General features: G+C 34.3%; 1 protein-coding gene, 1 long non-coding RNA gene and 1 other non-coding gene across 3 annotated transcripts; 2 read left to right on the forward strand and 1 right to left on the reverse strand.

Annotated features, from left to right (window-relative positions):
- Positions 1-1418: 1418 nt before the first annotated feature.
- Positions 1419-3932, reverse strand: LOC128284107 (uncharacterized). The gene is made up of 3 exons (XR_008274420.1): positions 3823-3932; positions 3267-3350; positions 1419-1880 (listed from the first exon to the last, which is right to left on the reverse strand). It is a non-coding gene; the product is annotated as an uncharacterized LOC128284107 (long non-coding RNA).
- Positions 3933-7753: 3821 nt separating this feature from the next.
- LOC108466279 (uncharacterized) lies at positions 7754-12299 on the forward strand. The gene is given in 10 exon segments (XM_053021676.1): positions 7754-8186; positions 8260-8682; positions 8801-8954; positions 9042-9283; positions 9447-10387; positions 10471-10820; positions 10896-11153; positions 11237-11442; positions 11530-11667; positions 11669-12299. Coding segments are annotated over 10 exon segments (3642 nt in total). The 5' UTR covers positions 7754-7853; the 3' UTR covers positions 12266-12299.
- TRNAL-UAG (transfer RNA leucine (anticodon UAG)) lies at positions 12300-12379 on the forward strand. Its single transcript has one exon. It is a non-coding gene; the product is annotated as a tRNA-Leu (tRNA).
- The last annotated feature ends 182 nt before the right edge of the window (positions 12380-12561 follow it).

Here is a 12561-nt window from a genome sequence, read left to right on the forward strand (position 1 = left end):
GAAATTTAAGCCAGTTAGAGGGATTAGATAGGGTTGTCATCTATCTCCATATCTTTTCGTGTTATGCATAAAATGGCTATGATATAGTATTTGTTCTGAAATAGATTCTGGCAAATAGGGGTGAGCAAAATTCAATTCGATTCAAAAAAATTAATTTTTTTTTAATTTTGAGTTAATCGAATCAAGTTATTCAAATTGTTCGAGTCAACTCGAACAAGTAATTCAAGTTTCCAGTTCAAATCGAGTTGAATTTTACAATTTGAATAACAGATTGGTATAAATACCCTTTTGGTCCCTGCGAAGTTTAAAAATGAGTAAATTGGTCTCTCTCAACAATAATTACAAAATAATTCAAAATAATTTTCAAAAATTCAAAATACTTTTTAAAATTCAAAATAGTTATAAAATTCCAAAATTTTTATTTTTAAAAATTATAAAATTTCAAAAAAATTAATAAATATATAAAGTTAAAAAAAGTAAAAATCACTAGAATATGAATTATGGGGACCTAAATAAGTTAATTAATGATTCAAGTTTATCATACTAAAGTATTTTTTATTATTTATCTTTGAAGAAATTTTCAAATATATATGGCTTCAAATTTATGTGCTTTAACTTGGAATTAGTTATTGTAACAAGATTTTAATTTGACATGTTTAATTTTTTAATTTAACTCAAATTTCATTTCACTCGATTCGATTCGAAAGAATTTCAAACTGAATTAGGATGATAAAATATGACTTTTCAACTCGATTAACTCGAAATTCTTTCACTCGATTAACTCGAAATTCTTTCACTCGATTAACTCGAAATTCTTTCACTCGATTCTATCGAACGCTTACCCTTACTGGCAAGTGGTGTCTTATCCGGTTATCATGATCGAGACCTGTATTTTCTCATCTTTTCTTTGCAGATGATTTGGTAATTTTTTGCAAAACAGAATTGGAGTAAGCTCGATTACTTAAAAGTATTTTAGAACACTTATGTGGTTATTTTGGACATAGGATTAGTACACGGAAAAACAACATTTTCTTTTCTTGTAACACCCCTCGCCCGCATCCGACGTCGGGACGGGATTCGAGGTGCTACCTGACTTTTACTAACACTTTCATACTAAACAGGGCCATGAAATCTCAAATAATTAAAAACTTTTCTTTTCACATGCAATCTGTCCCTTATGCGAGCTTACGAGGCCCAATACATGCATTCGGGGCGATTCAGGACCCAATCGAGAACTCATGAAAAACTTAGAAAAATCTCTTGCGTTAAGGCTTCACACGCCCATGTGCTCAGGCCGTGTGGCCAGAAATAGGCTAATTATCAAGCCTTTTGTCACTCTCACACCACATGCATAGATACATACTTATCCAATAACATACAACGTGGCATAAATGAGCTCTTAAACATCTACAAACATGTTATGCTCAAGTTATTTTCTTATGCAATAAATATTATAGAATTTTCCCATATCATTACCACATACTAGACATAACTATCATTACATCACAAACCATTCATGAAGCATTATTAACTATTTACCAATCACTTAATCCTGCATTAGTTACTAGCTCATCAATGAATCTCAATTCAATCTCTAGGCATACATGTTGTAAGCCACATCACAAGAGATAATAACATACATGCATAAGAATAATCATATGGGCCCATAACGTCATTAGCCGACATAGGCCAATTTACATGACTAATACTACCTTAATAACAAGCCAATGCCTTTGGCTAAATCATAATATTACATACTCACATTAAAACCCTATACATGCCATAGACTCGAATCACTTGAGTTTACTTACTTCGATAACGTTAACTCGATAGGGTGATAATATCTCTGACGGCCTCCAACCCGAGCTAACCTGGAAACTCTAGAAAACATGGGAAAGAAGGGGGTAAGCTTTCGCTTAGTAAGTTCATATGAAAACAATAAGCAACTCATTAACTTGTTTTATCAATGTTTACAACATATTCTCAAGTTCACTACAAGCTGTCTTCCTGAGCAACAGTCACTAAATTATTTATATCTGGAGCTACGAAACTCCAAATTAAGTTCTGTTAATTTTACCTGAAACTAGACTCATTTATCTTTCTTTCATAAAATTTCCAGAATTTTTTACTTAGCCAATTAGTACAGTTTATTCCTCAAGTTTGCTCCTGATTCACTGTCTGACAGTTTCAACCCTTCTGCACTAAAGTTCAATTATCTCATAGTACAGGATTCGAATAATGTTCTCGTCTATTTCTCTTGAAACTAAACTCATATTTCTACTTACTAATTTTTTTCTAGAATTTTTGGTCAAGCCATTTAGTACATTTTATTAGTTAAAGTTTCCCTGTTTTAGGGTATGACTACTCGACCCTGTGCACTACTTAATCGAATTTCTCCATGTACAGAATTCCAATGACCATGCCGTTTGTTTCCCTTAAAAAGAGACTCAATAAGGAATCAATGCAGGTAAGGTATGACTCTTAATAATTTTTTTACAATTTACGGTGAATTTATAAAATCAGAATAGGGGATCTCAAATTCATTCAGACCCTGTTTCACAAGAATTTAAATATCACACAATATAAAATTCTTTTTCTTCCTCTATTTCTTTCATGTGAAAATAGGCTCATTAAGATTTAATCCCATATTTTATTCTGCCTCTAACTCATTTTCACTATTTTTAGTGTATTTTAAAAGTTACACTACTGCAGTAACTCAAATCTGTCAATGCTAAGTTACTCATTCATGGTCATTGTTCATAATATTAATGCAACACCATTTTATCCATCATGGTAAGAACACATATTATGCATCATAGATCATCACATATCAAGGCATTCTCATAGGATTAGTATACATACTTGCACAACTCGTAACATAACTTGAGTGCATACTCACCAATGACTTACCTCATTAGGACCATCATCAACTCTTTCCTTGGATTGCCCGTTGAACACTTGGAATACTAATTGGATACTCGGAAAAGCCTTTGCACATAAGTGCCTCAATTGTAGCTAAAGCTACCTCATATCTCATGACATTTCAATGCTCACTCTCAAGCTAGTCATCTAGACTCATAATTCCTAGTGACATGTCACTCGTATCCTATTCTATTCCTAAGGTTCAAACGAGATTTTTCCTCGTCTATTAAGGCTTTGTCTTATCATATTTCTATTAATAACATACACATTAATATCTGTACAATTCATGTAATGATAACATTTAAATACGTGTATAGCATGGTATTGTTTACATACGAACTTACCTCGATACCACAAAGGTAAAAAGGACATACTCGTCCATAAATCGATTTCTTTCCGTTCTAGGTCCAAGTCTCAATTTTCGTCATCTATAACATCACATTTAGCCTACCAATCAGTCACAATATTCATATGGGTCTAAAAATCATATTTTTACAAATTTTCATTTTGACCCCTAAACTTTTGCATATTTGCACTTTTGCCCCAATGCTCGTAAATTAATTTTTATCACATTTCTTTACTCCTCGAGTCTAGATGAACCATTTTCATAGCTATAGCAACTCATAATTTCAACTATTTTACACATTTACAACTCATTTTACAACTTAGCAATTTAGCCCTTTTTAAGGTATTTTCATGCAATTTCTTTCACAAAAGTTGTTTATTAGACAACTAGGACTCATAATCTTCCATAAAAACACAGTAAACAACACATTTACTCTCATGGTAAAACCCTAGACTCTTCATCATTTGGCAAAATAATCCCCTCTTATGAAAGCTTATGCTTTAGGGGTTCAAAAAATACAAAAATCATCAAGCAAAGACATTAAAATCACTTACAAGCAAGGGAAATATGTTGCTGAAATTTTCCAGCTTCAAAACCCTTTCTTTGCTGCATATTTCGGTGAAGGGGAAGAGAAAAATGATAGCTTTTTTTTTTTGTTAATAATAAAACTATTTTGTCTAATTTTGACTTTTCAACTATTTTGTCTCCCATGGCCGGCCATCACACTTTCAATGGCCTAATTTCACTTTAAAGACCCCCAATTTAAGATACAAGGAAATTTAACACCTTTAGGTATTAAAACACAACTTTTACTTTTTACGCGATTTAGTCCTTTTTCGAAATTGGACTAGAAATCGCTAAAATTAATATACCAAAATTAACATGCACTTATAAAATCATATTATAACACATAAAATAATACTAAAATAATTTTCTCTGGCCTCGAAATAGTGGTCCCGAAACCACTGTTCCGACTAGGCCCAAAATCGGGTTGTTACATTTCTAGTGGAGTTGGGGGTGACTTAAGCAATCAGATTAGTGAGTTGTTTAAGTTTCAAGAAGTTCAAAATCTTGGCTCTTATTTGGGGGTGCCTCTCTTCCACAAAAAAGTCACTAATAACACTTTGAGCTTTGTGGTGGAAAAGGTGAGGTGCAAGTTACAAAGTTGGGAAGCAAGACAATTGTCCATAGCTGGTAGAGTTACTTTGGCTCAATCTACCCTTCTTTCAATTCCCAATTATTTTATGCAGCCTATGATGATACCTAAGGGAGTCTGTCCAGAGATTGAACAAATGGTTAGGCAATTCTGGAGGACATATGAAGATGACATTAGTTGGGTGGGACTCCACCTGTCAACCTTAATCTCGTGGTGGCCTTGGAATTCGACATTTGAGAGACCAAAACACCTTGTTTCTTATGAAGATTGGGTTTAATTTGGTATCCAAGGACAGTGCTTTATGGGTACAAGTCCTTAGAGCAAAGTATGGTTTGAAAGAGCAATTACCAGATAGCTCGTAGTAAATGCTCACATATTTGGAAGACCCTTTCTAAAGTATGACCCTTATTTTTTAGATAATTTAGCTTGGTCAGTAGGAAATGGTAATAGCATTCATTGTTGGAAGGATTCATGGATTCTCATAATAGATCCTTTGATAATGCAAATTCCTGCTCATGCTAATCTTAATTTGGATTGCCCTCTTAGTGAAATGGTTACATTGATAGAACTTGGAATCTTGACCTTTTTAGCATCTGGCCGTCAGAGGATGTGGTCAAGCAAATAGTAAGTATTCCACCTCCTCACCCTTCATTGGGATTGGATAGGGTTATTTGGACATGTGTGACGTCAGGGTCCTTTTCTATTCGAAGCGTCTTTTGGTCTTTAAAGGAAAATTCTTGGAATTCTAGAGATGACTATTGGAAGAACACATGGAAATACCGGAGGCCGCAAAAAGTCCAATTTTTCCTTTGGTTAGTATCTAAGCAAAGGCTACTTACTAATGCGAAGTGTACTCGGCAGGGAATTGGGCATAATAGCTCTTGCCCATTATGCGGACATGAAATAGAGGATACTATTCATTTGCTTCAAGACTGTTCGGCAACGAAGGAAGTGTAGATGCATATTGTCCCAATTGATCAACAACACAAGTTTTTTTTCTGGGACTTTACAAGATTGGTTAACTTCTAGCCTTTGTTGTCACACGAGGTTGCTTGGATGAGGGATAATTTGGTTTTGTCTGTTTGGGCTAATTGCTTGGCGCATCTGAAAGAATAGGAATTTGTTTATCCTCCAAGGTATTACTTGAAATGCTCTTGAGATTTTTAAAGTTTCCTATAGTTGGGCACAATAGTATGAGTTAAGTCATAATGAATACAAGCAAAATGAACATACTTTTTATACTTTAGCACCCTTGACAGGTAAGTGGGTACACTTATTCACTAATAGTGCAGTGGATAGAGGTTTTGGTAGTGCTTCTATTAGTGGAATGTTGCGTGATCAGAATGGGAATTGGATCTTAGGGTATAATCACTACCTAGGAAAATGCACAGTTTTTTAGGCTGAACTATGGGGTATTTTGGATGGTATACTTATTTTTCTTAGCAATTGTTTTAAAAAAGCTATGATTCAGACCGATAATCCTGAGGTGGTCAAAGCCTTACAAGATAATATGATGGTGGATTCAAGAATCACAGTACTCAAGAGGGTCTAACAAATTATGAGAACTGAAGGACAGTGGTGGATTAGGTATGTTCCTAGGGAGGTTAATCTAGTTGCCGACTATTTGGCTTAAGTAAGTTTAAGATGAAAGACACCCCTATCTATAACAAGATAAAGTTAGAGGTGCTTTCGAACAATTTAATTTAATTTAACTTCATTGTTTATTTATAAAAAAAAATAGATATTAAAATTAAGAAACATGGTAATAGTTATGTTATCAACCAAAGTCATTATATTAAGAAATTTTCAAACATGTCAATATACAACAAATTAATACTCCATGTATGACTCATACGTCAAATTGGTTTAAAGTCGTGACCTAGTAATTGCACTGGAAGCATACATTGATAACACTTTCAGTTTGCAAATTGTTTATGTACACAAGTAAACTTAGCAGAGTTCATTGAAAATATTTTATTTTGAAAGATACTTATTATAACGAGTTGTGAGAACGTAAAATTATTAACATTATAATATATATATATATATATATATTAAAATGAAAATTACTATTATCTTATAAAAACACTTGGTCGAAAAAATAATTATCTATATATAATCGAAGCTAATTCTTTCTTTTCAATGTTTCTATGAAACTTTTTACCCACATAAATTAATGCATTTTAAAATTGTTTTAAATATTATATTATAGAAATTACATAATATCACTTAAAAATACGACATGTTATATTATATTAATTTTTATTTTGAAGTATAATCTAAAGACACCTATTTGTTTGGTTGTATGAAGATTTTATTCTTTGGGGCAAAAACAACAAAAGAATAATATGATATGGTCGTTGTTTTAACAATCATTCTCATTTTCCAAATTTAACTATGTTGCTGTCCATATCGATAAATACTTTTAGAAAAACCCTAAATTTAACTTATTTTGCACCATTCAATTATTAATTCACATTTAATCATAAAATATTTTAGATGGATCGGTTTCCACCACACAAATACCCTTTTAGTACAACAGTTGTTATTTAAATTCTTTGATGTATGGAAAATTGACATTAAAAAATATTTGGTATACTTAGTTAAATTTAAAATTAAGGTTGGGTTTATGAGAAATATATATACAGTATAATAAAATTTGATCATTCACTTTCCATAGATTTTGAAAGTTTGCCCTTAAAGTTTCATTGGATTGTGTGTATATATATATATATATATATCAAAGCCTGTATTTAAGATAATTAAAGATCAAATTTGATTAGCTGACAATAGTAATTTAAAATTGTACTTTCAATGCACTAAAATATATAATATCCTCAAATTTATTATAATTTAGAGGTAATTTTAAAATTATATATATTATATAGAAGTTCATTTGCATGTATTATGCAAGGTTTAGGTCCAATTTGTCAAGCAACTAGAAATAAGCTCTTAAAGGATCAGTCTCCCCTTGGTTAGCCAATGATTATGAGAAAATCCTTCTTCAAGTCTTGGCAAAAAGTTTGAAATTGCTTGAGCATGAACAAAGATTTTTGTCATTATCAATAGATCTTATTCCAGTTTCATATCTATTTTATGCTCATTTTTTGGAAGCTGCACATTAATGAATTGAAATGTGAAGGTATAATTTTGATGCTTTCTTTATTCGTATGAGAGAAAAATGCTGCACAACTAAGAGTATAATTCTCTTCATTTTACCAGTATTTACGTACTTCGAAAAATGGCAGACAAGAAGAGAATATGTTTGATCGTTTGCCTGTTCATTGAGTTTGTAATATATATTGTCAAATGAGCATAGTCTAGGCGATATTGCCAATGAGGATAGGTGTAGGCGATATTGGCAATGAATGCATTGGATTCTTGTTCCAGATACTTCCTCAGGGTTCAGTTTTTAATCTATAAATTAATATGAAACTGAGGTACACTCCCGTGTGTTGTTTTCATTGTTTAGAAGGTCCTCTAAGGTTCATTCAGTTCTGGGTTTCAAACAAAATGGAGAAACCAGACATGGTTTTTAATGGACATGATGGATATGATGCTGTTGTTGTAGGGTCTGGATATGGTGGTTCAGTTGCTGCTTATAGGTTATCAATGGCTGGAGTCAAAGTATGCCTAGTTGAAAAAGGTCAAAAATGGGAAGCTAAGGATTTTCCAACAAATAGTTTCAAAATCATATCAGCTTTGACGATGGAGAGTCAAAATTTGGGTGTCAGCTTTGGACCAAAGGATGCTTTGTTTCAGGTCAGTCTCATTTTCATTGTTATGAACATGGCTTTGAAACTTGTATGAACAAAACTTGTTATTGAAATTACAGGTTTATGAACAAAATGATTCACTGGCAGCAATGGCTTGTGGACTTGGTGGAGGGTCACTAGTGAATGCAGGAGTTATGGTGCCAACCCCAGTTCGAACTCGAAGAAGTTCGAAATGGCCAAAGGAATGGGAAACTGATTGGGATAGCTGTGAAACTTCTGCTGCTACAATGATGAGAATACAAAGTGTTCCTCTCCAGTTCCCCATTGCCAAAATCATGAAACTAATTGATGTGGGAGAGGTTGAAGATATGGTTCTGGATTCAATTAAACTAAGCATGAATTTTGATATTGAAGACTCTTCATCTAGATTACCCAAGCATCAAAATATGGATACATGCATAGGCTGTGGAAACTGTCTAGCTGGATGTCCTTATAATGCCAAGAATTCTACTGACAAAAACTATCTTGCATCAGCAATTCAGGCATGTGCTCTTCAACTTGGGATATTGGAAGAATCAGATTAACATAGGTCAACATCATGTCAAAATGTACACATATTCTTGTTCATTTTATCTAAAATTAGAACTTGTTGTGATGCAGGCAGGATGTGTTGTTAAAACAGGGTGTCAAGTTCATTATGTTGTTAAAAAATCATATGAAACTGACCAAAATGGTGAAATTGGTGGAAAAAGAAGGTGGCTTGTTTACTTGAATGATATGGACTATATAAAAGCTGATTTTGTGATCTTGTCAGGTATCAATCAATGGTGAAATTATTAGATATACATCCAAATTTTTTGTTTTCAAAATCTTCTAAAAGCTTAAATTTTATGTTCCACAGCTGGAGTGTTTGGCACAACTGCAATACTTTTCAACTCACAAATGAGAGGATTAAAGCTCTCAAAAGCACTTGGTTCTGGTTTCAGCTGAAATGGAAATACCGTTGCTTATCTTTGTGGAAGCAATGGACCTTTGAATGGTTATGGACTAGACAAAAAGCAACTGTCAAAGATACCTATTCAAGCACGGCCGGGACCATCCATCTCATCATCTTACTCTTCTTCATTGGGTTTTACAATCCAGGTTCGAGCACTAAATAGCTTCGACTCTTCATTTTTAAGTATTCGTATTCAACTCATATACATTGATACCAACCATGATTCTCAAAAGGCCTTAAATGGCAAATTATGGAGTTGTTGCATTGACTTTGTATTCATTCATTGACCTTCTTTTCTTTTTGGTGCAGAGTGCTGTACTTCCTACAGCTTATCCTTACCTGTTGTTTAAAGGTATTACAACATTTGGATGGCCAACTGGTTACTGGTTTTTTCATGGCATTATTGACAAGCTGAAACATCTGATAGGTTCTAAGTCAAGCCAAGCTATGGTGCTCCTTGCTATGGGACATGACAAGAGTGATGGAAAAATCATATTAGATAAAGAAACAAATAAAATTATCTTTAGTCCTCCCCATGATCCTTTACTTCCCCAAAAAGTTAAGGCCTTTCAGAAGATCACTAAGAAATTAGGTGGAATTCTATTCATGTCAAGGTTCCGTAGCGCATCGGTACATCTTCTAGGTGGTTGCAATGCATCATCAGATTCTTCAGATGGTGTCTGTAATCCAAATGGTCAGGTTTTTGATCCAGAGGTCCCTGGTCTTGTCCACCAAGGTCTCTTTGTTTGTGATGCTTCACTAATTCCATGTTCTGTTGGTGTAAATCCATGCCTTACGATCGCAGCAGCCGCTGAGCATGTATGTAAGGACTTAGTGAATAATGTTCTCAAGTACAAAACCAAAACTTGTACAAATTATGTTTCTAAAGTGGTTGATCAAAATCCACATATTGAAACACATGATACTTTAAAAAGCAGTGAGACATCATATGTGTTAGTCAAAGAAACCTTGAGAGGTTATATAGCAGGTATGCCATGCACTGCTACTCTCAGAATGAAGATAAACTTTCAGAACTCGAACGATTTTGATGATTGGAATTATTCGATTATGCGAAAATCTCTTGTAACTTTGAAAGGGAAAGTCGGCGGTTATGTCGTTTTTCGAGCCATTGAAAAGGATAAGTTGCATGTTATAGATGGTGAAATAAAAATGTTTGAAGTAAATTACAGAACACCTTATACACAATATATGCACTATCGTCTTCTCCTTGCAGCTGCTTCGGGTTCAAGGTACAATAAAGCATCAATTTTCTGTCCTTTTTAACTATCTCCCTCTTTTTTACCACAAAATTTATAACATTAATCAAATGCAGATATGTTCTTGAGGGAAAGAAGATAATGAATCCTTATCTATTTGCAATATTTTCTCTGAAGGAGACAACAACGTTGTATGTAACATTCAAAAGGGTTTCTGGAAACTTTGCTGAGGATCATCATGTAGGATTGAACTTAGAAGGAAAGCTTAAAGTTTCCATGATTCAGCTACTTAAAACACTGTTGAGCCTTGAAGGAAATGGAAAAGGAAGATTTCTTCATCTTTTCTTATTGCATCTCCTTAGAACTTACATATTAAAAATACCACAAGGAATTCATAAAGAGTATACCCCCACAGATTCTTATAACAATTCATATCCAACCAGCACTTTCCATGAATTAGAAACAGGTATACATGAATTAGGACTGAATTCTTTGTTAAAGATCTTCTGAAGTTAAAGCTGAATCTTTGTATATGATGCAGGAGATGGATGTATCATAAGCTGTAGGCGGTGGAACTGCAGTCATAGTAGGTTGAAGTTCAATGAGGAAAAGCATCCAGTTCTTCTACTTAATGGACATTCAACTGAGAGTTTCTGTCTGCCAACTGAACCAAATGATTTAATCAGGACTTTATTGACAGAAGGGCATGAAATATGGTTACTCCAACCAAGATTGCATCCATTGAATCCCTCAAACAACTTCACCATTGAAGATATCGGAAGATATGACATACCTGCTGGTAACAAAACTTACAAAAAAGTAGCAATGCTTACACTTTTGAGTGGTAATTAACTTACGTTTAATCTACTTATTTTGTTGTAGTAATCAGCAAGATCTGTGAATTTCATGGTCCAAGCATGAAGGTACATGTAGTTGCACATTGTGTTGGAGGCTTAGCCATTCATATAGCTGTTATGGGAGGACATGTCTCTCCAACTCAAATTGCTTCTTTGTGTTGCACCAACTCTTCAATGTTCTTCAAACTTAGTACTTTAGCCACAGTCAAGATGTGGCTTCCTTTGGTGTCTGTAAGTTTTCCGTTAAACAACAAAAACTATATGGTTTAACACAATTTGATGTCAACTTGATATTGCTTTAGCCTAATCAACCTGCAGATATCAATGGCTTTGCTAGGCAAGAACAAAACCCCGCCTCTCTTAGACACCTCAAAGGCCAGTTTGAGACACCGGCTCCTAATGTATATAGCTCGTTGGATACCTCGATACGAGAGATGTACTTGCAATGAATGTGAAAGTCTTTTCTGGCATATTTGGCAATACATTCAGGCATCAAAACTTGACCCCAACAATGCACCATTGGTTAAACAAGCAAAGTACAACAAAGCTTCCAATGGCAGCCTTTCCTCACTTGAGGAAAATCTGCAAATCCGGATTCATTGTCGATAGCAAAGGAAATAACTCATATTTGATTCATCCAGAGAGAATGGCCGTGTCGACATTATACATCTCCGGAGGACGAAGTCTTTTGGTGACTCCAGAGACTACTTTTTTAGCTAATAAGTATGTGAAGTTGCACCAACCTGGTTTTAGACATAAAAGGGTTGTTGTGGATGGTTTTGGACATTCAGATTTATTGATTGGTGAAGAGTCTTGTAAAGAAGTTTCCCCATACATCGTATCTCACCTAAGGTTATGTGAAGAAGGGAAAGATATAGTAATGATTAACAAGGAAAAGAAAGACGGCAAAGAAGCCTTGGATTGGGCTGCTGATCCTTACCATGGTTATGGAGGATCTGAAAGTTGTTTGTTTTCACCTTTGCTAGTCTTGTTCTTGGTTTTATTATTAGTTTTCATGGTATCATCATTCAGTACTCTGTTAAAAAACTATTAATAAGGAAAGAAATTTGGCAGTGTACAAACAATAAGACAGTTTGGCCGAGTGGTCTAAGGCGCCAGATTTAGGCTCTGGTCCGAAAGGGCGTGGGTTCAAATCCCACAGCTGTCATTTTTCACTGCTTTTGGGATTTTTTTTGGCACTGCTTTGCAACCAGGTGGCTGAACTTCTTGTCCTTTGGTGGCTTGCTTTGCAACCAGGTGACTTAAACTTCTCGTCCTTTGATGACCCATTGGTGGCTTAACCTGCTTTGCAACTAGTGGCTAAACTTCAATGAAAGCATTGCAGTTTCA

The sequence above is a fragment of the Gossypium arboreum genome, chromosome 2, assembly GCF_025698485.1.
Source record: "Gossypium arboreum isolate Shixiya-1 chromosome 2, ASM2569848v2, whole genome shotgun sequence".
Lineage (NCBI taxonomy): Eukaryota > Viridiplantae > Streptophyta > Magnoliopsida > Malvales > Malvaceae > Gossypium > Gossypium arboreum.